Below are 26,858 nucleotides of genomic sequence, written 5' to 3'. Positions count from 1 at the left end.
GTAATATACCGGTAAATGGAAATGTTAGAACCTCTTTTATGGTTACAATATTTACTCTCATTTTAAGTTTTTTAAGTTTTTTGTGTTAATATTTTTAAGTGCTTTTTAATTTCCCTAACTATATTATTCAAGTGTTCTGATTACAGATAGTCATTGACCTACAACAGTTTGTTAGTGACTATTCAAAGTTGCAGCAGCATTGAAAAAAATGACTTATGACTATTTTTCACATTTACGACTGTTGCAGCATTTTCATGGTTATGTGATCAAAATTAAGATGCTTGACTTGTATTTATGATGGTTGTGGTGTCCTGATGTCATGTGATCGCCTTTTGTGATATTCTGACAAACAAAGTCAGTGGGGAAGCCAGATTCAATTAACTACCATGTTACTAACTTAATAACCACAGTGATTCACTTAACAATTGTGGCAAGAAAGATCATAAATGGGGCAAAACTCACTTAACAAATATCTCCCTTAGCAGCAGAAATTTTGGGTCAGTTGTGGTCATAAATTGAGGATCACCTGTATTACATTTTCACTTTGTCATTCCTTTTATATTTCCCCAAACTTATGAATTCATTGAGTGCTACATAACACTTGAGAATCCAGTATTGGATAAAACCCTTCTGCAATATAGTATGTGTATCCTTCACGTACTGAGAACATCTTCCAATTGCCTATCTAAGGATGAAGAATGAATCATTTTAATAGTGATTAGTTAGTGGATGATCTGAGAAGTTGCATAGCACTTTTTTTATTTTTGTTTGGTTTCAGAATAAGACTTCTTTGTTTCTTTCATTTTTTAAGGTATTATACTTCCTTTGGCAAATTAGCTTCTATAATCTACTAATTGTCTTAAATCATGCTTTGTGTTTTATTATGTTCATCTTTATTTACTGAATTTGTATTCCTGTCTAATTGGATTTTTAAGTTTTATGATGGGCATTTTAGTAGCATTATTCTATTGTAAGTTATTAATAAGTGGCTTTAAAATAGAACAGTAAATATGTAATATTAAAAAGTTGCCAAATACCAAGACTTAAAATACAGGCTTTTTTTAAAATCCCATTTATATCCCGCCCTTCTCTGAAGACTCAGGGCGGCTTACAATTTAAAGCACAAATCAATGTGCTTAGCAATATGCCTGCTTATTAGGGCTTTCGCCCGCCACCCCACCCCCCAGCGGTATTATTACAAAGTCAGCTTATTGCCCCCAAGATTTTGGTCTTTGAATTGCTACTGGGATTTTAAGGAACCAGCAATTTTTTCAGAATTGTCTTTTAAAAAGAATTTTAATTGGTTATAACTTTGCTTTTCTAGGCACACAGACAAATGGCCTAGACTTTCAGAAACAGACTGTGCCTATTCCAGGGGCAATTTCCACAGCCCAAGCGTTCCTTGGACATCTTCATCAGGTAAGCTTTTTCTTTTATACAGACTCTTGAAAAAAGTCACATAGATAATTTTTATGTTCAGGATTAACACAATATATAAGGCTATCTTAATAACTTCAGTAAAATTTGCCAGATTCAGGAAATACTTAGCAGCCAATATGTGGAAGAAAATTGATAATTGCAATGGAAACACAAAAATGCCCACTTGTTTCTATATAAAAAGAGTATATCATGATCATGTAATGTGTCCATTGGTACAGTGTCTCATATTGCTATTGGAAGGAATGCATGCATACATGCACATCTACACAAAATTGCACAGTGTCCTTAGCATATGATACAATTGCATATATTAAATAATTGCATATATTATGATCATTCATAAGCTTTTTGGAATATAAGTGCTGTCAAAAAGATAATTAACAGAGCAAAGTAATAATTTTAAATTGCCTTTAAACCGAAATTCAGCTAAAAGTTGTTACGTAAAATTTTATTTTTCAAGAGTGGACTAGAGTCTGCAAATCATGATAATTGTTACTACTGCTTGAACTATTGCTTATTTTCAGTTTCTAGGTATAAGTGCTATCGATAACAGTTGATGGCTTTGGGATACATTTGATTAATTTGTCTAGAATGATCCAACTATCGTAATAGGATCATTTTAATAAAGAGAATCAATTTGATGCAGTAGTTAAGGCATTAGGCCAGAAACTGGGAGAACATGAATTTGAGTCCCAAGTTCAAGTTTTAGATATAAAGCCAGATGGGTGACCATGAGGTAAGTCACATTCTCTCAGCTGTACGAAGGAGGCATTGGCAAACCACTTCCAAAAATCTTGCCAACAAAACTGCAGGGACTAGTCCAGGCAGTTGCCAGGAAGTCAACACTGACTCGAAGACATACATGCACACTTGTGCACGCGCACACAAACACACGACATTTGATCATAAGCAATAAGTTTGAAAAGTTTCATGCCTTACTAGGTTTGATTTCACTTGACTGGATTTATGTACTTGGATAGGAAACATTGGTAATTCAGACATTTGATTTCAAAACCTCTTGTTCTCAGACACTAGAAACCTAAGTGCTAAACACATAATTAGGGGTAGTTAAAAAAATGCTAGCAGACGAATTTCTAGTAGTCATCATGAATGAGGTGAAGGATTTTGATACTGAATTTTTATTTTAATTATTTTAATTTATTATTTTTTTGTTTTATGAATCAAGTAGTGTTTGCCAAACATTGAGGTAACTAGAAATAGAGGAAGAGATAGCACAGTGATTGTATATACATTAAAATATTTCAGTAAAACTATTTTTAAAGTGGCAGTTAATGATAAAAATAATATTCCGTTCAAGGTTCTTATTATCAAAAAAGAAAAAAAAATCTGAATTAGGAGTCTGCCATTTAAGAGTGAACTCTCCATTACTGAAAGTATTTGAACAAAAATAGTTCCTTGGCTGTTTCTATTGTCATATTCATAGTAGGATGTCAGCTTTTTAAAACCCACGTTTAAACGAGTTAAATGAAATCAGGAAGTTAGTGTAGTGCAAATAAGGAGAGAAAGAAGAGTTTCACATTCTAATGTATCACACATTTAAACCTGTAACTTAAATCATAATTTCACAATGTGCTGGCATTTGTAAATTGTTTGATTATATGGAAACTTTTGGCTCTCTTAGAACATCTAATAAAGCAAAATTATCTATTAATACATTAACTTTGGTAAGATAAAAAGACATAGATTTTGGCTTGCCTATTCTCTTTCTGTGTAGCATGTATTTTTTATGTGATTACATGGAGGTTCTTGCTCAAAAGAATTGACTTTTACATACTAATTAAAATTGCTCATTTTAGTGTACTGCCAAAATTATACTTGTATGTTGGAGTAGGAAAAAGGGAATGAGTTGAGAATTCCAGTTGTTTATCCAATTCCTGATCTTATAATAGTGGGCTAATGCCTCCTTAAGTAACACCAGCTGCCTGCAATTAGTGCAGGTTCGAGTCCCACCAGGCTCAAGGTTGACTCAACCTTCCATCCTTCCGAGGTAGGTAAAATGAGGACCCAGATTGTTGGGGGCAATAAGCTGACTTTGTAATAATGCCGCTTGGGGCCCCCCGAAAGCCCTAATAAGCAGGCATATACATAGAATGAAGGCTATTGCTAAGCACATTGATTTGTGCTTTAGATTGTAAGCCGCCCTGAGTCTTCGGAGAAGGGCGGGATATAAATGGGATTAAAAAAATAATAATAATATGTCAAGAGGCTTTTAATGTTGGCATGGTGGGAGGTTAATTTGTCAGACCCATCACTTGTCAACTCCAAAAGCAAACCCTGTCTTCCAATCCTGAGGAGCACATAATAAATGTTTTCACTGTCTTCCACAATAGAAAGTGAATCTTAATTTAGAAAAGTCAGCAGATGTTTCCCTTTTGAATTTATTTAACAGATTTTATTTATTTTGGAAATCTTACTATAACCTACAATAGATTGCCCCTTCTCACATTTACTCTTTTTTTTATTTAAAAAGTTTTACAATACATTTTGACTTTAATCCCCCCCACCCCCACCCAACCCTCCCTATCCCTTCCCCCCATTCCCTCCTCCCCCCCCCCGACTTCCCAGAGCTAAATACAGGGTATAAAATCAAAAAACAAACATAAGCACCCCTATGTTATCAGCAATAAACTATTAATTCTATCTCCCTCTAGCTCATGTAAAATGAATACAAACAATATTAATATTACAAATAAAGTAAAAGAGAAAAACAGAAAAACAGAAAAAGAGCTTTACTCAGAATACATTTTCTTAATCCCAGTCCTTATTCATATTAATTTCAAAAAAAAGAAAGAAAAAAAAACCTTTCACCTACTATTTACATTCTCCAACCTTTCTCTAATTTCTAAACAAATTCTCAGTTACGCGCCAAAAGCGCCTATCTATTAACCTTAATAATCTCCAACCAAACTAAACCATAATCAAAAATAATTCTTGCATGTATCACGCCAAATGTCTCGCAGTTCCAAGTCATCCTTGAGTTCAAATAAAAAGAGTAAAAAAAAGGTTTAAGCTAATTAGGAGCTTGCATACCCATTCTTAGTTCAACACATACTTTTAGTCCATAACCCTAATATACTTTTCTAACAAGCAAATAACATCCATCTTAAATTGTGTTAAATATTTTAAAAAAAACTTTCTTTCTCCTCTATGATAAATTTAATCCATTAACATTCTAATTTAAAAATTTAAACAGCAATCTTAACGCCCCAAAGCTTTTGGAGCACGTCTGTCATGACCCCCAAAACTTCTTTGGACCGCGCCCCTCCCACAGCTTCACTGTAAGTACACTTTGGAGATTCCATAACTATCTGCTGGTCTTGCTCTTGCTCTCGTCTCGCTCTTCTTAGGGCGGCACGCGTCATCCTCTGGCCTCCTGCAACATCCGATGAAACTGTATCTTGATCCCCTCCAACACCATTGTCCTCTATCTGTCTGTCTGCAACATCTTGAAGCTTTCCCTCGCCGTATCCCTTTACAGCTTCCAAAAATGATAGGGGGGTTGCTTTTAACACATTGCTATAAAAATCACGTGCCTGGGCCACAGTAACCAGACGATGTCTTTTACCTTCATGCGTCACCACCAGTCCAACTGGAATCTCCCATCTAAGCTTAATATCACATTTCTTAAGTTCCTGTACTAGAAATGCAAAATCTTTCCTTCTCCTTAAAATCTTCGGAGGAATCTCTTTTAAAACCAAGACTTCTTGCTCAGCCACTACCAGTTTAGTATCATAAGCAGCTTGAATGACTTCATCTCTAATTACTCTCTTTGTAAAATAGACCACCACATCTCTGGGTAACTTCCTTTGTCTTGCAATCCATGAATTAACACGAAAAATTTTGTCCATATTTCCCTCAATTTCAGATGCTGGCTGGCCCAATACCCCTTCCAGAGCCTCAGAAATCAGCTGCTTTAAATCTTCTTTACAGTTCTCCTTTAAACCCCTGATTCTAATAGCATACTGCATCTGATGATACTGAGCAAGGCTCAATTCTCCGTCCATTTTATCCCTTATATTTTCATTTTCTAATACCTTTGCTTCTAATATAGAGTTCTTTTGACTGAGATCCTTCACTTTTACATCCAGCTGTTGCACACATTCAGCTACAGATTCAATCATAGACAACATGTCCACCCTCATTGCTCTAAACTTCTCTTCCATCTTCTTCTCCAATTTCTCCATTTTCTCCTCCAACTTTTTCAACTTTTCATCCATCATGTCAGACATCAATTGTGAATGCTTTCCAAGAGCATCTTGTAAATCCTTAAGCGTCAATGCCGGAGGAGGTGCAGGAGGAAGCAAAGCTTGCAATGAGGTCTGTTGCACCAGGGAAGACCCCGCACTCCGAAGAGCTTTAGAAGTTTTAGCCGCCATCTTCCCCCACTTTCACTTATTGCGCACTTTCACTTTAAAGCTATAAAATCCATTGAGCTAGAGAGTAAAGATGAGTCCACATCACCTTGACCTCCTGTACCGCTCTGCCTGCATCTTGATAATCAAAAGTATTTCCTTTTGGCAGGGGTGGTTGCTAACGCCTGGCTCTGCTCCATAAATCCCGGAGCAGGGGCGCTGCGCAGCTCGGAGCAACCCAGGCTTCGGGGGGGCTCAATCCTTCAGCCGCCCAAACTCTCAGCTCAGGCGGCCCCGGAGAGCTCAACCCCTAACTGGGGCCTCACCCCCTCCTCTTCTCCCGAGGAGGGGGCTTCAAATCCATCTAAACAGCTGATTGACGCTGTTTACGATGGAAAAACACAGCTGCGGAGCGGACAGCCCGAAGGCGGCTGTCTTCGGTGCCGCGTCGCCACCGGAAGTCCACATTTACTCTTAAGTGGAAAACAGTTCTCTTTTTTAAAAAGGGGGGTGGGGCGGTTCAATGTTATCTGTAGGAATGAATGGCTGTCAGGTACTTTTCTCCCATAAAAATAAAGAAAGGCATGATCTTTAACATCCATCCCCCTGGAATAAGGCTCGTCCCCATCCTCCTGTCCTTCTGTAAGAGCCTGAATATCTGGCTCGTCCGAATACCACACTGGAGGTGGCTGCTGCACTAACTACCTGACCCTACCTCCCCCTGTGCAACCTGCCCTCTACTTGCCCATCTTTTAATTCATATTGCTGTGCTTTATTTTTATTGTTTCATTGTCTTACTACAGTATTTTTATTTTTACAATTTTATGTTCTACTATTGTAAGCCACCCAGATTAGCCCTACGGCGAGATGGGTGGCAAATAAATTTTGTCTGTCTGTCTTAGGGATAACAGTGGGCTTTAGTATATCTTCTTTGTTGTTGTTAATTGCGAAACTTGTTTCACAAGATCGATTTGTCTTACATTTCTATTTGCTTGTCTGACACATGTTAGAATTTTCTGAGAATTTAGGTGGTAATACTTGTCCTATGGAATATAGGGTTGCTTTTTCCCCAACTGTCTTATTACAATATATTGTATATGAAAATGCTTAGGAAATAAGTCACCTGTAGTAGAAAGTACAACAGACCTAGTTCATGTCACAGTAAAGTGTTTTTTTTTTGTTTTTTGTTTTGTTAAAAAAGAGAGACTTAATTCACGGTTTGAGTTAAAATAAATTGTCCTATTTAATTAAAACTTGTTTCAGTAACAGTCTGTTCTTCAATAGCAGAAGCATTCCTGTACTTGTAAGAACGTTCTCAGATACAAAGAAGAAAACAAACCTAAACAAAAAAAATGTGGTTTCAGGAGTTTACTGTATTATAGTAGTTATGTGTACAAAACTTTGTATACTTGTCACAGAACACCCTGATATTTCTTAGCGTGTTCTATGTTATCCCAGGATGTGCTCATCCAACCATTGGGATGGTTTGAGGCCAATACGCTTAAAGCACTGTCTCTACTGTGCTTCCTAATAGAATTTCCTTCAGATTGAACTTCAGTCCTGGTGATTTTCTGGACATAGCCATATATTTCCTGTGCAAAACATAGAAATTATTTGCCTCAACTTCCAAGCCCAGTTCAGGTACTGCAATCTATGTAGCATATAGCTGGTACTACTGTGAAAATTGCTTAGCTTAATCAAGTTTGGTTATGCTTCTTAGAGAATATCTTAATAAGATGTGCAGGAAAAATATTTTCATAAACAAAATCAATGTGATTTGGCTGGTTTAGCCTTGAGTCCTATAATGTTCACTAAAACTGAAATGTGGTAGAATATTGGATGTTTGCGGCTAATGAAACAAGGCAGTAATACACAAAATGATCAGTGATAAGGTATATGCATGCAGGTGATCAAGGAACATTCATGAAAATTTACATAATGCTACACATGCATCAATTTTAACCAGTACACATATTGGAACAATTCAATAATTTTGTCTGTACTACCTCTAGTGAACACCTTCCATTCATCCATTGTTCACTGTCCCTAAACTTTGTGTGCTGTTTAGTTTTTTTTAAAAAAAGTACATTTTAAGATCATTTAGAATAGAGGTCCCTAACCTATGGGCTGCAGCCCACTACCAGGCCATAACCTCTTGGCCAGTGGGCTGCATGAGTGGCTGGCCAGTGTGTGTGCATGTGCTCATAAAGGTGCCTGTTCCTCCCTTTCCCACCATGCTGTCAATCCAGAAAAGTTGACGACACCTGATTTAGAATATATATAAATTTGTCACTAGGCAGTAGGTATAAAAGGCTTTTGCCATCTATATACTACTAAACTCTTGTGTCTAATTGTTTGTAACCTTCAATTGGTGAAATGGTGCATCATAGGAGCACCGTTTTGGAATCAACATACCGGTACATCAGATGGACTAACTTACAGAATGCATGTAAAACCTGTGGGATTAAAATGTGTGGACGTTGTGGCAGCTTTAGTGGCTGCACCGTCACAGTTAGCTGCAGTTACCTGATAATGCCAGAACGTTTACTGCCAGTTTCCTACAAGGAATCTCAATGGGAAAGCTGGCAAGAAGTCAGAAATTGCTCCCATTCCCACTGCTTTTTGCTCACCCATAGTTATTCTGCCTTTTTGTTTAGGTAAGGAAATATTTCTGAAATGATAATCCAATGGGTCACAATTGTCTTGTTGTTGTTGTTAGCTGCAAAGTCGTGTCCAACCCTTCATGACCCCATGGACAACGTTCCTCCAGGCCTTCCTGTCCTCTACCATCTTCTGGAGTCCATTTAAGCTCACGCCTACTGCTTCAGTGACTCCATCCAGCCACCTCATTCTCTGTCGTCCCGTTCTTCTCTTGCCCTCAATCTTTCCCAGCATTAGGCTCTGCTCCAGGGAGTCCTTCTTTCTCATTAGGTGGCCAAAGTTTGATTGCCCTTGGACTGCAAGGCAATCAAACCGGTCAGTCCTAGAGGAGATCAACCCTGACTGCTCTTTAGAAGGCCAGATCCTAAAGCTGAAACTCAAATACTTTGGCCACAATTGTCTAGTTAACTAAAATGTTCAGTGATAACATATTGTATTGTTTTTAAGTTCATGTAGTTTGCAAGATTAGTTGGTAAAATGACTTTGCATTCTTGCGAATGTATATGCTCTATGGTTCAAATTGATATCCAGTTCATAATTTTATAATAAAAATATACGCTGTAAAATATTATTCAGAGCTACCTTGGAGTTTACTTTTAGTGAGAGGAAGAATACTGAGTATCTGTGACAATTGGCTCCTCTACAATATAGGATGAATTTATTTAAAAGTAAAATTTAGGCTATATAGATATCTTTACTGCAGAATATGGCATCATTTACAATTAATTAATGAGTTTTTTTTAAAAAAATGCATCATGTTGAACTTAGTTTTCATTAAAATAGTCTTAAGTATTTTTTGCAAATGATGTGTAAGATAAATGTATTCATAATTTGATACTACAAAAAGAATTGAAACTGCACAAATTACAAGTTTTTACTTTCACTATATCTTTAAAACAGTTATGTTGCAATGCTGGTTTGCAAACCTCTCTAATGAACACCCATTCTATCTCATAATACTACCGAACAGACAGATTAAACTGGATGTTGGCACTGCTTTTTTTATAGGATAATTACTTGCTTGGTGGCAGATGGCATGCTTATATTTTTGTGGAATCCAACCCAGAAATGTAGGAAAAGTTTGAAAAGTTTGAAAACAATATTTGCTTATATACTAACTACCTAGTTTATGTCTCCTATTTACATATATCATATGCTACCTGAATAATTAAGTTCCCAGAGCTATGCTGTAGCTCAACAGAGTGTATAATGCATCTCTTTTGGACTTTTTTAAAAATAAAAAGTGCTATAACCTTACATTTTAAGATATCCTTTCTAATGTTGTCCAATAATGTGATATTACTCAATTTCTGATTTGTTGCTTGATCTTGGGATGTGTACTGCTTACAATATTTAGTTTTTATCCCAATTTAGTTATTCACGCCTTAAAGAGAGTGATTCAAAGCTGTCTTATCAGCTTTTGCTGATTCTGAATCTTTGATGTCAAACACTTCAAAAGTAAGCTATAATGCCTCAGACTAAGCATAATAGAAAATCTATAACTTTCTTTGTCAAAATTGAGCAAATTTTAAAAATATAATAGCCCCTTGCAAGCAGAAGAAGCTTTTTTTTGTATTTTTTGTGATAACCACAATTAAACTTTTTTTTAAAGGAAGCAGATAATACATTACCTGTTATTCCCCTTCTGAGGGAAACACATCCTTTGGAAAATTCTTATCCTTTATCATTTGGAAGTTTGTGTTCTTATGAAAATGATACACAACATAGAGAAAACCACTGCTTTAAAAAAAATGTTCAGCTTCTGTAGAAGGATGCCCTGGTCTGTTTGAGAAGAACATTGTAAAACTTTTCACTGGAGTGATTTTTAACCTGTAAAGAATGCATTACCACCCACAAATCTGGGTTCACACAGCATACTAAAATCTGAAGAAATTTACATTTGGTGAGATGCATATTATCTATGACTCTGCGTTCCACCAAATTTCTAATGAACTTTCAATGAGATTCTAATTTTTACTGCATCATAAAAATGCTGATTTTGATTTAGTCAGTTCCTGAATCTTTCCAAATCAGTTCAATTCTGCCATGGGTTTCAGTCTCCTAACAAATTTCACTCGATCATGATTTCATATCAGTGTAGTTTTCTTGGCAATATTGCCATTGCATTCTGTTAACTAGAATATTTTTTATTAACCCATCTAACTATAGCCTTGGGGTAGTATTTAAGATGTAATGCTTATTATATGTTTTTCAAGCTGGGAAAATGTTGCAACCGTTTTGCTGATTCTATTCATAAAAGTGAATTATTTTTATAGGTTCAGCTTCCTGGATCAAGTTTACAAGCTGCTGCCCAATCCTTAAATGTACAGGTAAGAATTACTATAAATTTCTCATCCCTCTGAAACCATTTAGTTGTGACACAATAGTGTGACACAATAATCATTAACTTAGGTGTTCAACAGCAATTAATGCTGTTAAAACTATTAAAAAGAGCTCCTTTTCTATTACGGAAGCAGATATCATCATCAGCAGCAGCATTTTATCCTACCTTTTTAATATATCATTTTGGACAGTTATACAACATTGGAGAAAATACATTTATTTTCAATAGTTGAATCTAAAACTTTTCTATGATATATAGCTGACTAAATACGCTTTGTGTATTGTATGATGCTACACCACATTGTGATCATCTGATTCTTATTAAGACATTCAAGCAATATATTAAAAAAGAAAAGGGATACAACAAACAGTATTTTGAAGTGGCTTCATTATCAGAATGCTAAATACCAAAGACTATTCTTGAAGCCTTCTAGAACACACATCTAGTTACAAATGATGCTTCTGAAAGGAGTAGGAAAAGTGACCTTCTGTAAAAAAGAGACTGAACATTGACTTGGTTGCCATGGTAAATTTTCAATCCCAGAGAGAGATGTTGGCAAACAGGCTATATCTCCAGTGCAGAATGTTTACAGTCCTGTGCTGTAATTATCTCTCAATGACTGGCAGAATTAATCAGAGCCTCTATGTTAATTAGCCTGCTCTGCGGTCCCCAAAACAGGTGGTGGAAAATATGCAAATCTATGCAGAATTTTAATGTTCTCCATAAGCGATTTTAATTAGCATAAACCCCTCTTTGGGCTTTTCCCTCCCATCTTTCTTTTGCTTTCTTGCTTGCATTTCCTGCCTTGTGGCTATATTAATTTGTTTTTCTATAAAGTAGTTTAAATGTGTAAACTGAGCTTGCCATTATAAATACCAGAACTTCACTGATTAGAAATAATATTGGTATTCTGAGTATTGGTTTTCTTTCCCTTGGTACGTTTTGGTATACAAACATTTTAGTATCTTGTTTAAATTGAATGCCATATTGATAAAATGGATACATGGAAATTGTGATCCTCTGATCCAAAGCTTCAGTGTATTAGTAATGGTTTTCCCAGTAATGAATAGGGTTGGGCAATGTCACATACTTGGTGAAGGCGTGCATCTAAGAATATCAGTAGCATTGCATGGACTAGGAAAGTTTGGAAGCTTTAGCAGCACTAATTAATGTATTGGTTTAAACCAGTACATAAGTGACAGGGAGATAATAAATCAGAGGTTTTATGTATTCAGCATATTCATTTCTATCCAACTATGAAAATAACCTGAAATTACTGCTCTTTTCTTTTGTTCTAAATATTTTGTTTTTTACTGGTATGAAAGCAAATACAGCCCCATCTATTATCTGTGCTTGCTTACAGAAACGAATAAGCTTTTTAAAGTTGTTTTTTCCCCAAAAACAAATTAATTCACATTCAATGAAAAGGGAAAACACTATAATAGAATATGTTTTTGTCCACACTAATAACTGCTGTGTTCTACAAAGTTTGTATTTTTCTTTCTCTAGTCTAAATCTAATGAAGAATCTGGGGACACTCAGCAGCCAAGCCAGCCTTCACAGCAGCCTTCAGTTCAGGCGGCCATACCGCAAACGCAGCTTATGTTGGCTGGAGGGCAGATAACTGGGGTAAGATCAGCTATAGTGAATGAGAATGAGCAACCTTCTCAAGTTGTGGTATTAGCCAAACAACCCAAAAAGGAAAATGAAGTAATCCCAGTGAATCTGAATTTATCAATATTATGCATTCCTGTAAATCTCTGACAAGGCCACAACACTGAGATTGTTATATAATTACTCTGTGTAAAAAAGAGAAAGTACATAACTTCTCTTTGCTGTTTCTTCTAAATATTGCAATTACATATGATATTCTAGAGTGTAATGGAGTAGTCTTTTGATCTCTGAGCCCAATATATTCTATTAATGTTTTAAGTTTACACTTTTAGTTTTATATGTGGTGGCAAAAGTTGTCCTTGCTGGTTTCAACAATAAATTCATTTGAAATCTCCTAAGCAACAGCAGCTCTATTGCAAAATATTAGTGATTATAGATATAGATAATTTTAACAAAGCCTCTGCATTTTTACATATTTCTTTCTACTCTTCTGAAACATAAGCTATTTGTGATAAAATCAGTAGCATCATAGAAACAGCAGTGTAACTTATTACATGATTGAAATAACATGTATTGGTGTCTGAAGTCACAATGAAATCACTCTCATATTCATGAATATTGAATCAGGTATTTTAATATTCATTCTAAAGAGTAATTTTGATTACATGTTTTGGTTTGTTGACATTCTATTTTTCATATAGAAAAATGAACCCTTAGATTAACATTTTAAAAGTTGGCATGAGATGAAAAGCTCCTTATATAGTCTTTTCAATTGAGCTCTTTGTATATTTTTCAGTTGAGCAAATGGATGCCATAACAATAGCTAAATTAACATAAAAATCACAATTTTACTGTAATCTGAGTATCATTCTTTAAGGCTTATGATAAGAGTATATGTGAATATTTGCATGGACCTGTTCAGCATCCTTCAGGCTTTTTCAAATGCTGTCTGGGTCATATTGCTGAAATGTTCTTGCCTGTAATATAAGGAGTGGATCCAGGTCTTTGAACCAAGCAGCTCTCATTACAGAAACTGGGAAGAATATTAATGTGTCAGAGGGAGTTCGATGCCACCTGTTTCATAGAGATAATGCATGTTTGGAAACTGGCAGAGATGTCAACTTACCAGCTCAATGTTATCAAAACAAAAAGACAGACGGAAGAGGGGGTGCCTTGGAAAGGAACAAATGGTGCACATGTTCCTCATCTATATCTTAAGGCATAATGGGGTTGATGGAACATGGCAGGGATTCATACTAATATGAAGCAGCTGGAGTATTATCAGTTGTTTGGTAACCACAGCCAGCATTGCTATTTTTCATTCATCTGGCTAATCGCTTGTGCTTCTGGTGGATGTAAATTTCCTTTCAAAGCCTGTCAATGATGGCTTGTTCTTTTTGCTTGCTATTTCCTGTCAGTGCTGTTTCTCTGCATTGCTTGCTTGCTAATCACCTTTTTCACATTGATCTTGAAGAAAAGTCATAGAGAATCTTGCTTCCCTGATCCCAGCGGTACGAATGGTCACAAACACATGGCAGCCCCATTTGGGTGATGTAAAATTAACTGGATAGCTTGATTATTATTATTATTTTTACTGAATCAAAAAATGCTTAATATGAAATAGCCTATCTAATAAAAACTTCTCAGGAATTAACAAGTAATATTTAAGAAAGCAGTTGTTCCTTTCCTTTATTAATTGCTATCCTAAAACTTGTTTCTAGCTTACGTTAACACCAGCCCAGCAGCAATTATTATTACAACAGGCACAGGCACAGTTGCTGGCAGCTGCAGTGCAGCATTCAGCCAGTCAGCAGCACAATGCTGCAGGGGCCACCATCTCAGCTTCTGCTGCAACGCCCATGACACAGATTCCTCTATCTCAGCCGATACAAATTGCACAGGTGAGATTCAAAATGTTAATGGCTTTAGTTGGTCAAATATGTCTTCTTTTGTTTGTTCACAGAACAGCTGAAGTTTAGATCCATTATATATCATGCAGTGAGAATGTCTTGGGTACACAGTAACTGCTTCCTGTTGCAGAGAGCATGTAACTTTTTTAATCCATCACTATTCAATCCGTAAGGAAGGAAGGAAGGAAGGAAATAAAAATGTAGAAAGTGAGAGTAGGAAGCTTAGTTGATAAAGCTGAAATGTGGAATCAACAAAGCAAAACTTCACGTCCAGATCATCATATAACCTCTAGATCAGGGGGCCTCAACCCCTGGGCCATGGCCAATTGGGAACCAGGCCACGCAAACAGCAGGCGAGTACACACACATGCATAGCTCCAGTTGTGTGCATGCCCCTGCTGCTTGCACAGAACCATCCACTCTCCCCGCTACCTGGCTGTCAAGCTGGAAACATTGGAGACCGCTGCTCTAGAACCTTTCACACTGTAGACTGAAGAAAATGGTTCTGTCATTTTCTTTATCATGAACAACATGGCTTTTCTTATTTGAATTTATTTTATAACATATTAAAGGTAAAGGTTCCCCCGTGCTAGTCTTTTATAACATATTAAAGGTAAAGGTTCCATGCGTGCTAGTCGTTTCCAACTCTAGGGGCCAGTGCTCATCTCTGTTTCAAAGCCGAAGAGCCAGCGCTTGTCTGAGGACGTCTCCGTGGTCATGTGGCCAGCATGACTAGACGCCAAAGGCGCACGGAACGCTGTTACCTTCCCACCGTAGTGGTCCCTACTTTTCTACTTGCATTTTTACGTGCTTTCAAACTGCTAGGGTGGTAGAAGTTATAACATATTACCAAATAACTATTTCTTGTAATAGATTTACAAATCATTGAATCAAATGATTTGGAAGATCATCCAAATGGCACATAGACCATTATTAAGTCAAAATCTCTGTGCTATGTACAGGAATCAAATTCATTCGTGACAAATGGTAAATCAGCCTCAGCCTGTACCTGAACACATCTAGTAAAGGAAAGACCCTTAATACTATTAGAGAACTGCTCTTATTGTTAGAAAAATTTGGCCTTGACTAATTAATTTTCATTTAATTGATTTCTGTATGAATACATTAAGCAGATCTTTTAAAAATTATGTAGTGATGTTTCTTGCTTTCTAGTTCTGTTAATAATATTGTTGTATAACAGTATAATATGATAGACTGATATATAATATAAATAATGTAGCACTTATTTGCATATCATAAAAGAATCCATTTTTACCATTCTGCTTGTTGACCAATTTGTTGCCTCCGAAAGAGCTACTAATGTTTCAGTGGTCATCATGACACCCATCAGTATGATTCCCAGTTGTTGTTTTTTAATGCAGAAAAAAATATTATGGTGATGGATTGGTCCTGATCATCTCCAAAATGTACATTGCTTCATTTATATTTCATCCCTTGCTCCTCATACATAAGTGGGGAACTCCTGCACATTTTGCTGGCTAGGAAGGAGAAAAGGTAATAAAGGCAGTATCTCCCCCCCTCCTCTAAAAAAGCCAACTGCTTGCACAGAAGTAGGTGCATGAAAAAAAGGCATAACCCATTAGATCTTCCTGTTATTAAAGGCTGCTGCAGAAAATCTCAGTGGGGGTCTGTCTCTTTCATGAGTCAGTTGACTGATGAGAACAAAAATGGCTTTTCTCCTGCCCTTTCACAACTTCCCTATCAGCAAGGGACAGGTACAGAGAATGAAGGAGGCAGCCTGAAGCATCGGCATTTGCTAAGTGTTAAGAAGTTGTTTCTGTTATGAACGTGGCAGCATATCTGAGAACTTGAAAAGTTTTTCAGTGGAAAGGATGATAAAACGTATTGAACCCTTTTTGTTCCATGTATATTCTTCAAAGGTGTTACATAGGTATATCGTGTTCAGGGAACAAGATGTTTGGAGTCCTTCTTCCTTTGGCTTTATTTTAAAAAGGAGAAGGAGAAGGTGTTTAGTTTTGGATATCTCATATGTTTTCCTTCTTGAAGGATCTGCAGCATCTACAGCAGCTCCAGCAACAAAATCTCAATCTGCAACAGTTTGTCTTGGTGCATCCAACAACCAACTTGCAACCAGCACAGTTCATCATCTCACAAACACCGCAGGGGCAGCAGGGTAAGCGAAACATTTCTGAGATGTTCTTTTAGAGTTTTTCATATAGCAAATTCCTGTGTTTTTGAGATTTTTTTTTTTAAAAAAAATTGGTTACAGGCATGCTTCTTTTGGGAGAAAAAGAAACTGTTCTATTGGAACCATCAGATTGACTATAGTCATGTCATCAGGATTCATCTACTCAGTGTTCCTTTATAACAGGGGTGTCAAACTCAATTTCATTGAGGGCCGCATCAGCATTGCGGTTGCCCTCAAGGGGCCGGGTGGGTGTGGCCAGGGTGGGCATGGCCTACTGGGTGGGCGTGGCTAGAGTGCGTATGGCCTACTGGGTGGGCGTGGCCAGCTCTACATCGTTCGCATCAAGGGTGCCTATGGGGGCCTGGGCAGGAGTGGGACAGATCTGAGGGTCTCTTGCGGAAGGAGGGTCTCTGGGCCAGGGCCAAGGCAGCGGGGGCCGTTCCCTCACTGTTTCCAGGATGGCTTCGCGGGCCACATGAAACCACTTCGCGGGCCGGATCCGGCCCCCGGACCTTGTGTTTGACATGTCTGCTTTATAAGAATCATTTATTCTTACAGTAGCTGTGAAAGATAAAGGAATATATTTTTAAAATAGTTTTTTTTTCTGTAATTGCTTATTTTTTTAATTTATTTTATTTATTTATTATATTTTTATACCGCCCTTCTCCCGAAGGACTCAGGGCGGTGTACAGGGCAATAAATACAAAACAGGATACAAAAGTTAAAAGCGATTAAATAAATGCCCAAGGTTAAAACAATAATTAAGACGTATTTAAAACCCCAACCCTAACCCATCACACCAGGTCAGACTGCTCAAATAGATACAAATTTACATTTCTTTGGAATGTTCAGCTGGATCACCTGCTTGAAGCTTAAGCATATAAGAGTAATCAATCATTGGCTGAGGTTGTTTCCAACAAATTCTATGGAATAGATATGCCATGAACATTCTAGAAGACTCTATTATGAGAATAATGTCTTTTTTTGGATCTGTCCATTTTTGTTTGTTTGTTTTTGCTTAAAGGAAGCACAAAAAGCTGGAATCAAAAGGGACATGCCCTAAACATGATTTGCTGAATGCTTTTGGTTAGCACAAAATAATCTTAATGCATTTATTATTTTCATAATTTCAGTACTGCCCAACACCACTTTGCACAAAAACAAAGCAAGATGATATCCAGTTGCTCCAGATAAAACCATGGAAAAACATATACCACCAGAGGTTTCTTTCATAGTAACCAAAGGCCTGGAATGTCTTTTTAAGGCCTTCAGAATGTCACCAGGGTAGGAATCAAATTGATAGCAGTGGGAATCTCATTCCAGAGAGCAGGCCCCATGGTAAAGAAGTCACATTTCCTGGATTCTGATAGAGAGCACTGTCTAATCAAAAGAACATGGAACACATCAATTATATCAGCACATGTGGACCAGGCAGAAAGCAGGGAAGATGGGTGATCCTTCAAATAATCTGTTCCTATGCCATGCAGAGTTCTATAGGCTATAACCAACATACTGAATCACACTTGGAGCATGCTGGCAACCAGTATGGCTTGTAAAGTAGAAGCCTCACATAGAGATTCTGAGGTATATCTTATCATTCCCACACTGCTGCATTCTGGACCAGTTGAAGCTTCTTAATGGTATTCAAGGGTAGTCCCTACGTGCAGCACATGGCAATAATTAAGCCATGAGGTGAATAGAATATGACTGATTTTCTGAAGGAAATAATGGGGTTAATATAGATATCCTTTAATGGTAGGCTGAGCTACAAGTACGATACAAAAGATCTTTGCTTTTTAGAACCTATACTACAGCAAACTATGCTACTTCATTTCATTTATGTTAAATGCATTTCAACTTTCAGGCCTCCTGCAAGCGCAGAATCTCTTAACGCAACTACCTCAGCAAAGCCAAGCCAACCTCCTGCAGTCTCAGCCAAGCATCACTTTCACCTCTCAGGTCAGTTTATTGTTTGTTTATTTTGTTTCATTAATTCTGCTAACTGATGAGGATAGAAGAAATGGTGCATGATTGGAATTGTTGGTCTCATTCTTCAGGATTATCTGTAGAACCCAGGTGGCCTTCAAAATACCTTCTGTAGGGTGACACATTGCTGCAGTTGTTTCTCATCAACAAATTTACTGGACCAAGAGGGGCATGGAATGACATTTCCAATTCAGTTTCATTTTCAATTGCCGCCAAACAAATATTTGGTAGGCTACTGGGAACATACTGTAGTATTTTAAGGGTAAAGGAGAATGAGAGGGGAATAATGCCATCGTTCTCCCCTCGTTATAATTTCTCTTCCCAAACACAATCTTCATGTTCATCACAGTAAGTGAAGGTGCTAAGTTAATAGCCTTTCCCCATTCCGGTGATCCTTATTTTGGAAGGGGAAATAGAGATGTTCTGTTATCTCTTTCTCTTCAAGATCTTTCTTTCCATTATTTCATAGTTTAAGAAGAAGCTTTTAAAATAATATTTATTTCAATCCTGAATCTCCATCTGTTTATTTTCAGTAGATCATTTTGAATGTTAACATTAAGAGAATGAGAAGAAATTTTTATCTCTACCATCAATTATTTTATGTAATTCTATCATATCTTTCCATACCATTCTTAATTGCAAGATAAGGAATCCCATTGCTGTAGCCTTTCCTCATGGGAGCTGCTTCATCCCCCCTTTTTTACATTAACGTCAGTGCTGAACTGTACACAGTATTCAAGGGCGATTGCTCCATAAATTTATACGGCAATATTATATTGGTACTCCTGTTCCCTTTCTGTATTCCATCCATGACATTCATCTTTTGTACAGCATCTGCTGACATTTTCAAGCTCTCCACTATTACACCGTTACATAATCACCTTTCCTGGTCAGTTACTACCAGCTCAGATCCTATTTATATACAATGTGTGTTAGATTTTTTAAATGCCAACATGTAACTCTACACTTATTTACTTTGAACTGCGTTCACTTGGGGAAGCCCATTCTTTACAATCACTTTGCTGCTAGTCAGCCCTACTTCCATATAATTTGTATACGAGTTGTCCTGAACTAGATCTTTGAAGGACTTTATCTTTGTACATCTCAGCATTGTGAGAATTGAAAATTTATGCCTACTCTCTGTTCCCTGGTTTTAATTAATTGCTAATCCATGAGAGCACTTGATTATGCCTAGGACTCTTTGGTGAGATTCTTTGATCAAAGCTTTTCAGAAATTGTGAACTATCTGTTAAGCTATCCTTGTACATATGCTTGCTGATACCTGATATCAAAAATAACTATCTTCATTTTTATTACTTTGAAATAATTAAAAGTGTTCAGTTCCTTCCAAATAGCTACAGTGATATCAATTTTACTTACATGGTTTTTCCGGGACACTTTTGACCATGTGATAATTGACACACATTCCTAGGAGTACATAACACCAATACCATAAATTGATTAATTAGTTTCCAAGTAAAATTTAAAATGCTGGTTTTAGACTATGATGTCTTCCGTGGTTTGGTACTCTTGCCAGTTTCAGGACTGATCACTGATTACAACCTGATCTTTCCCAATCTACTTAGTCATTCAGAGAAAATCTCCTTGCACTCCCACGCTTTCAAGAAACAACGTGAATCAAAGCTAGGAGGCACTGCTTTTCAGTAGTAAAACTGTTATTTTGGAATAATTTTTCAGTAGAGATTATACTGCCCCCCGCTATGATTGCTTTCAGGATGATTGAGCTCTTTTAGAGAGTATTCTAGATATTTTATGTCTTATGCCATCTTGTGTAGTTTTATTAAATTATGCTGATCTTGTTATATGTATAAATTTTATCGTTTAGTGACAACTGTAATTTTAAATATAGCATGGATGTTTAATTTTTCTGAATCCCTGTGAGCTCCCAAGAATTATTATTGACTGTGGTTAGAAATTCAATAAATGCATAATATTCCTTAGCTCATTCACACTGCATAGTGCTGCAGTTCCCAAACTTTGTCATGTCACCCTAAGTCACAACAGCAAACTCATAGGATCACCATGGGATATTTTAAATTTTGACCTAATTACAGGTAGTCCTCAACTTACGATGACAATTGAACCCAAAATTTATGTTACTAAGTGAGAAATTTGTTAAGTGAGCTTCACCCTATTTTATGACTTTTCTTGCCATATTTGTTAAGTGAATCACCGTAGTTGTTAAGTTAGTAACATACTTGTTAAATGAATCTGGTTTCCCCATCGACTTTGCTTGTCAGAAGGTCGCAAAAGGCAATCACGTGACCTCGGGACACTGCAACTGTCATAAATATGAACCACATATCAAGATCTGAATGTAAATCACATGACCATGGGGATGCTGCAGTGGTCATAAGTGTGAAAAATGGTCATAAGTCACTTTTTTCAGTGCCGTTGTAACTTTAGACGGTCACTAAACAAACTGTTGTAAGTCGAGGGCTGTCTGTACTTAGTGAAAATAATTGTTTTGTATTTATTTTGCCCTGGGACACCATGAAAAATTTACTGAGAAAGCAAGGGTTTTGTATACAAAAGCCTGAGAACCTCTGCCATAGTGACATAAACTATTGAGTGCAAGTGCACTTGAATTGAAAGCAAGACAATTTGAATATTATTCTTGTGATACATTATTACTGCACTTTTCATATTACTCTCTTTTCCCATGTGTTTTAGCAGCCAGCAACCCCAACACGCACAATAGCAGCGACCCCTATTCAGCCACTTCCACAGAGCCAGACAACACCAAAGCGAATTGATACACCCAGCTTGGAAGAGCCCAGTGATCTTGAGGAGCTTGAGCAATTTGCCAAGACTTTTAAACAAAGACGGATCAAACTTGGATTCACTCAGGTATGAGCGCATTTCCATTTAGAAGGAATTTGGTCACTGGTATTCAGATCTGAAAGGGACATGGTGGCTCAGTGGGTTAGGACGCTGAGCTTGTCGATCAGAAGGTTGGCAGTTTGGCGGGTCCAATCCCGAGTGCCGCGTAACAGGGTGAGCGCCTGTTACTCGTCCCAGCTTCTGCCAACCTAGCAGTTCGAAAGCACGTAAAAATGCAAGTAGAAAAATAGGGACCACTATGGTGGGAAGGTAACAGCTTTCCGTACGCCTTTGGCATCTAGTCATGCCGGCCACATGATCACGGAGACGTCCTCGGACAAGCGCTGTCTCTTCGGCTTTGAAATGGAGATGAGCACCGGCCCCTAGAGTCAGAAACGACTAGCATGCATGTGCGGGGGAACCTTTACCTTTACCTTTTATTCAGATCTGAGATTCTTAAATCACTTTTCCCAATTAGAAGTGGTTTCTTATTTATAAATTTGCAATATTCTTTAATGTGTATTAATACTGATATATTTAAATAAATGCTTATTGGATATTTGGCACCCACTTTGATAAGGGACTTTTGAGGCATATCTATTGGACTCCTAAAGATAATGTGCTAACAAAGAACTTCTGCTTTAGATAGAGCTCACATTTAGTATTACGGAGCATTGCATCCATGGATGTGGATCTATGTTACAAAAACATCTTCATAACTTCCCATAGAAAATCTCTTAGGTGGGATTAACTCATCTGTGGCAAGTTTTTAAGAGATATGCAGTTGTAAAATGAACATATTACAGTGCATGCAAACGGGACGCGGTGGCTTAGTGGGTTAGGACGCTGAGCTTGTCGATCAGAAGGTTGGCAGTTTGGCGGGTCGAATCCCAAGTGCCGCATAACAGAGCGAGCGGCTGTTACTCGTCCCAGCTTCTGCCAACCTAGCAGTTCGAAAGCACGTAAAAATGCAAGTAGAAAAGTAGGGACCACTATGGTGGGCAGGTAACAGCGTTCCGTGCGCCTTTGGCATCTAGTCATGCTGGCCACATGACCACAGAGATGTCCTCAGACAAGCACTGGCTCTTCGGCTTTGAAACGAAGATGAGCACCGGCCCCTAGAGTTGGAAACGACTAGCACGCATGTGTGGGGGAACCTTTACCTTTACTGCAATAAGTACCTCAGACATTCTACAATAGTACTTTACTGAAAGTGGAAAACCATCTCTCACATATTGAGTATAAATCTTACATCTGATATCCTGAACAAATTACTGTCTTTTCGTCCTTGTAGGGTGATGTTGGGCTCGCTATGGGTAAACTATACGGAAATGATTTCAGTCAAACTACTATTTCTCGCTTTGAAGCCTTGAACCTCAGCTTTAAGAACATGTGCAAGTTAAAACCACTTCTGGAAAAGTGGCTCAATGATGCAGGTAAATAGTTGTCTAGATTTTCTCAGAATTGCACAGCTGATTTCTGGAATTCTGAAAATGCTTCCTGTTAATTTTCCTGAGGATATAAGTACAGGAATATATCTGTAGAAGACTTAATGCATTATATTAAAAAAATGTGGAATAGGATTTACAAGTAAAACCTGTCAGATTTTTTTTTTAAAAAAAAACTGGTGCAGTATTGGCTAAAGCTTAAAGCTTTTCCATATCTGTGTCTTATTTATAGTTGTTTTCTGTTAAAAATAACATCATAAGCATTGCATAAAATTTTTATGTTCCTAAGGCAAGTGTTAAAAAATATTTGAGCAAAAATACTGAGTGGTAGACATCAAACTTTTATTCTAAATAAGGATATATGCGGTTTACCGCAGTGTAAAACCATATGTTTAATAAATAAGATGTTAGTGTAGATAGTTGTGGGAAGTTCACTTCATTCATTGGAATTCTGAGTCTGCTTTCTTTTTGCAAGTGGGTGAGCTGCTTGTTTCATTGGAATGGATTTGTACGTATGAGCTTCAGGTCCCAAACAATAGAACTTTGGAATGTATGTATGTTTTTAGGCAAGCACAGTGAATGAAATTTACTTTCTTTAAACTAACTTCCTGCTTACGTTACACTAATTACTATGATTAACTTGACCTTTTTTGCAGAAAATCTCTCATCTGATTCAGCTCTTTCCAGCCCAAGTGCCCTGAATTCTCCAGGGCTGGGGATTGAAGGCTTGAACCGTAGGAGGAAGAAACGCACCAGCATAGAGACCAACATACGTGTGGCCTTAGAGAAGAGTTTTCTGGAGGTCAGTACTTGCACTGTACTATTCTGGTATATAAGATATATCAATTTTTTAAAAAGTTGAAATGGAGTGCAAATTTTCATATATGCACACTGTTTTAGGACTTTTGTAGAAAATAGGTCACACACAAACAGGTGCATCTTTGCATTGATATGTCATTTGCATTTTTTTATATTTTTATTTTAATAAATAATTGAAGATGTATTAGAGAGAAAGAACGTAAAAGAAGAGCAAAAAAATAGAAAGATTTACAAGCAGTATAAAATTGAATAAGAATTTTCAAGGTAACATTAGATTAGCACTGGATATTTAAGGCAATGGTTATATCAGTATAGTATTTCAAAACCATTATTAAAATATTATTCAGTAATTAACAAGGCAGACAGTATAATAAGAATCATTAAATAGAATGAGCTATTTATGAAAAAATATCTAATTGAAAATGTTTAATGTTTTTAAATTGTGATTTTAATTTTTTGCGGCTAGACTTAATTTAATTTAATTTTAATTTTATATTGTATTGTTTTTAAATTTTGCCTTGTAAACCGCCCTGAGTCCTTTGGGAGTAGGGCGGTATATAAACCGAATTAATAAATAATAAATAAATAAATAAAATAATATCTATTCTTATTGCAACAATTCAGGCAAGTTTTAATCATTTAAAACCTTGTGTTAAGAGAATCCCAAACTTAAGATGTAGTACTTTTCCATAAGTAAAATTAAGATCTAAATTCAATTCCATATCAGACTTTTTTTTTCAAATAAAAAGTTATTTCTGACACCGAAGGATACATTCACAACTTTGTCTGCTATTCTTTCAGAGAATGAATTGTATGTGATTTCCAGTGAGAGGCATATAAGGTATTCTAGGAATTAAAATATGAAGCAAAATCCGCATACTTTATAGTGATATAAAGATTTGTTTTACTTTGTAATAAGATATAATTTGTATCTAACGTATCTGTGGTACTTAGTTCTATTATTGTAGTTTGCTTTTAATATACCGGTAAAAAGGAATATAATCCAAATTATATCATGCAACAGAAAATAGTCTAAATGGTTTATCTTTCAGAACCAAAAGCCTACCTCGGAAGAGATAACCATGATAGCTGACCAGCTGAAAATGGAAAAAGAGGTGATCCGTGTTTGGTTCTGTAATCGGCGCCAGAAGGAAAAAAGAATTAACCCACCTAGTAGTGGTGGAACCAGCAACTCGCCCATCAAAGCAATGTTCCCTTGTCCAACTTCATTGGTAAAAATTCAAAACCATTTGAATTATGTTAGATTGGAAGATAATTTGACAATTCTTGCTAAGAACAGCAAGAGGATGATATTAATATTTTTGCTCCTAAGGATCTCAAAATCTGATAGTTATGATGAGTGGACATTAATGTACACAGTTCAGTTCTTATTATTTCTGTTTTGTAGCTGATGAAGAAAGATACTTGTGCCTAAGGCATGCCACTTTGAATACTGTACTTAACTCTGCCTTTGTAATATGCTAATATATTTAATTTTGTTCTTCCACACATAGAGAGATTAATGATTTTCTAAAGATAACGAAAGGTAGCTTATGAAAAATCTAAAGCTATATAGAAGTTTTCATTTGACTCCTTTATTCATTGGTGACATTCTTTTTTTAGGATTTCAGCTATTTTCTTTTGATCTATAGGTGGCAACTACGCCAAGCCTTGTGACAAGCAGTGCAGCTACCACTTTGACTGTCAACCCTGGGCTCCCTTTAACCAGCGCAACTGTAACTAGTTTGGCAGTCACAGGTAAGAGGCCATTTGGACTGCAACTCCATATAAAAGCTTGCTCCTTTAAAAATAAAATTATCATCATCATGTCTATATAGGTAATCCTTGATTTACGAGCGTTCACTTAACGCTTGTTCAAAGTTACGTGATCAGCACCCCCTAGTGTTTACGAGCAAGTCCCGAAATTATGACTATTGCAGCCCCATGGTAGTCGTTCGCCCTTACGAGTGGCCGCAGAGGCTCTACAGTATTCACCCTATTCACCTCCCCACTCCTGACAACTGCTTCCCTCTCCCTTCCTGCCGTGCTGGAGTCACTTACCTTGCAAAATCTGCCTCCTCTCTCCCGCGGTTTCTTTCCTTTGAGGGAGGAGAAAAGCTTGCAAATACTTTTTGTGCTGACAAGGGAAGCTCCTGGTTGCCATGATATCGCACAAGTTCAAGCGTCCATTCTTTGCAAAAGAGATCATGGCCCCCAGAAGCTTCCATTCTTGGGGGGAGGGGGGGAAAAGAGTTTGCTTCATTTGCACACCTATGGGGCAAAGCGTGGAATCGGAGTCGGCCGGGTGCAGGAACCCCTACTGTCTGTGGCACAGCTGAGCGGCTCACGGCAACCACCTGAGCGGCCATGATCCCCCTCCCCAGCTAGCCACCCATCCCACCCAACCTAGTTTTTGACTGGCCGGCCGGCTGACACAAATCGTTACAGCTCTTCTCTTCCTCCTTGTCCTCCCACTCCTGCGGTGGCAGGAGCTTGGGTGTCTCTGCTCCGTCTGAGTGGAGGAAAGCAGAGGCGCAGCAGCAAGATTGCTCTCAAACAGTAAGACCCGGGTGCACTGCTTGCTTGTGTGTGCCAGCCTTATTGAGAGCAATCCTGCTGCTGCACCTCTGCTTTTCTCCACTCGGAGCCAAGAAACCCAAGCTGCCGCCGCTAATAAACTTCTTATCCAAAGGAACTGGATTCTCCCTCTATCAGCAAATGGGGCGGTTCAAAACGAAGCAAATCGCTTCATTTTCAAACGTCAGATAGGTGCACATCAGCTTCTTATCCAAAGGGAGACCTTGGGGAAACTGGATTCTCCCTCTGTGAGCAAATGGGGCGGTTCAGAAGGAAGCAATTTCACTGCGTTTTCAAGCATTTCATTCGCACACAGATGGCGCTCTCCATCTCCCCAAGATCTCTGTTCGGATAAAAGGTATTTGAGCACCTACGGGAGCCTTGGAAACACGGTGATCCGCTGCGTTTTCAAGCATTGTATTCACACTCAGATGGAGCTCCTCATCTCCCAAAGATCTCCATTCGGATAAAAGATGTTTGAGCAGCAGTGGCTTAAGTTTATTTGCTCCGTCCAAGTGAAAGGAAGCAGAGGTGCACAGCGGGATTGCTCTCAATGAGGCTGGCGCACGCGAGCGAGCAGTGCACCCACGTCTTCTTGACAGTAATCCTGCTCTGTGCCTCCGCTGCTGCTCAAACACTTTTTATCCAAACACACACCTTAGAGAGATTGAG

At 37.6% G+C, this 26,858-nt stretch overlaps 1 protein-coding gene across 1 annotated transcript in view; it reads left to right on the top strand.

The window, feature by feature from the left end:
* POU2F1 (POU class 2 homeobox 1) overlaps window positions 1-26,858 on the top strand; it is a 122,529-nt gene that overhangs the window by 88,191 nt on the left and 7,480 nt on the right. The window contains exons 2-12 of the mRNA XM_081326576.1: window positions 1,325-1,419; window positions 10,751-10,804; window positions 12,328-12,447; window positions 14,154-14,333; window positions 16,371-16,497; window positions 18,377-18,471; window positions 21,196-21,369; window positions 22,637-22,778; window positions 23,447-23,592; window positions 24,662-24,841; window positions 25,262-25,367. Coding sequence (XP_081182702.1) covers window positions 1,325-1,419; window positions 10,751-10,804; window positions 12,328-12,447; window positions 14,154-14,333; window positions 16,371-16,497; window positions 18,377-18,471; window positions 21,196-21,369; window positions 22,637-22,778; window positions 23,447-23,592; window positions 24,662-24,841; window positions 25,262-25,367 — 1,419 coding nt within the window. The remainder of the gene's footprint in view (window positions 1-1,324; window positions 1,420-10,750; window positions 10,805-12,327; window positions 12,448-14,153; window positions 14,334-16,370; window positions 16,498-18,376; window positions 18,472-21,195; window positions 21,370-22,636; window positions 22,779-23,446; window positions 23,593-24,661; window positions 24,842-25,261; window positions 25,368-26,858) is intronic.

Source organism: Vipera berus, assembly GCF_964194415.1.
Source record: "Vipera berus genome assembly, chromosome: 4".
In the NCBI taxonomy this organism is placed as follows: domain Eukaryota; kingdom Metazoa; phylum Chordata; class Lepidosauria; order Squamata; family Viperidae; genus Vipera; species Vipera berus.
This window is presented reverse-complemented; position numbering and strand designations above follow the sequence as displayed.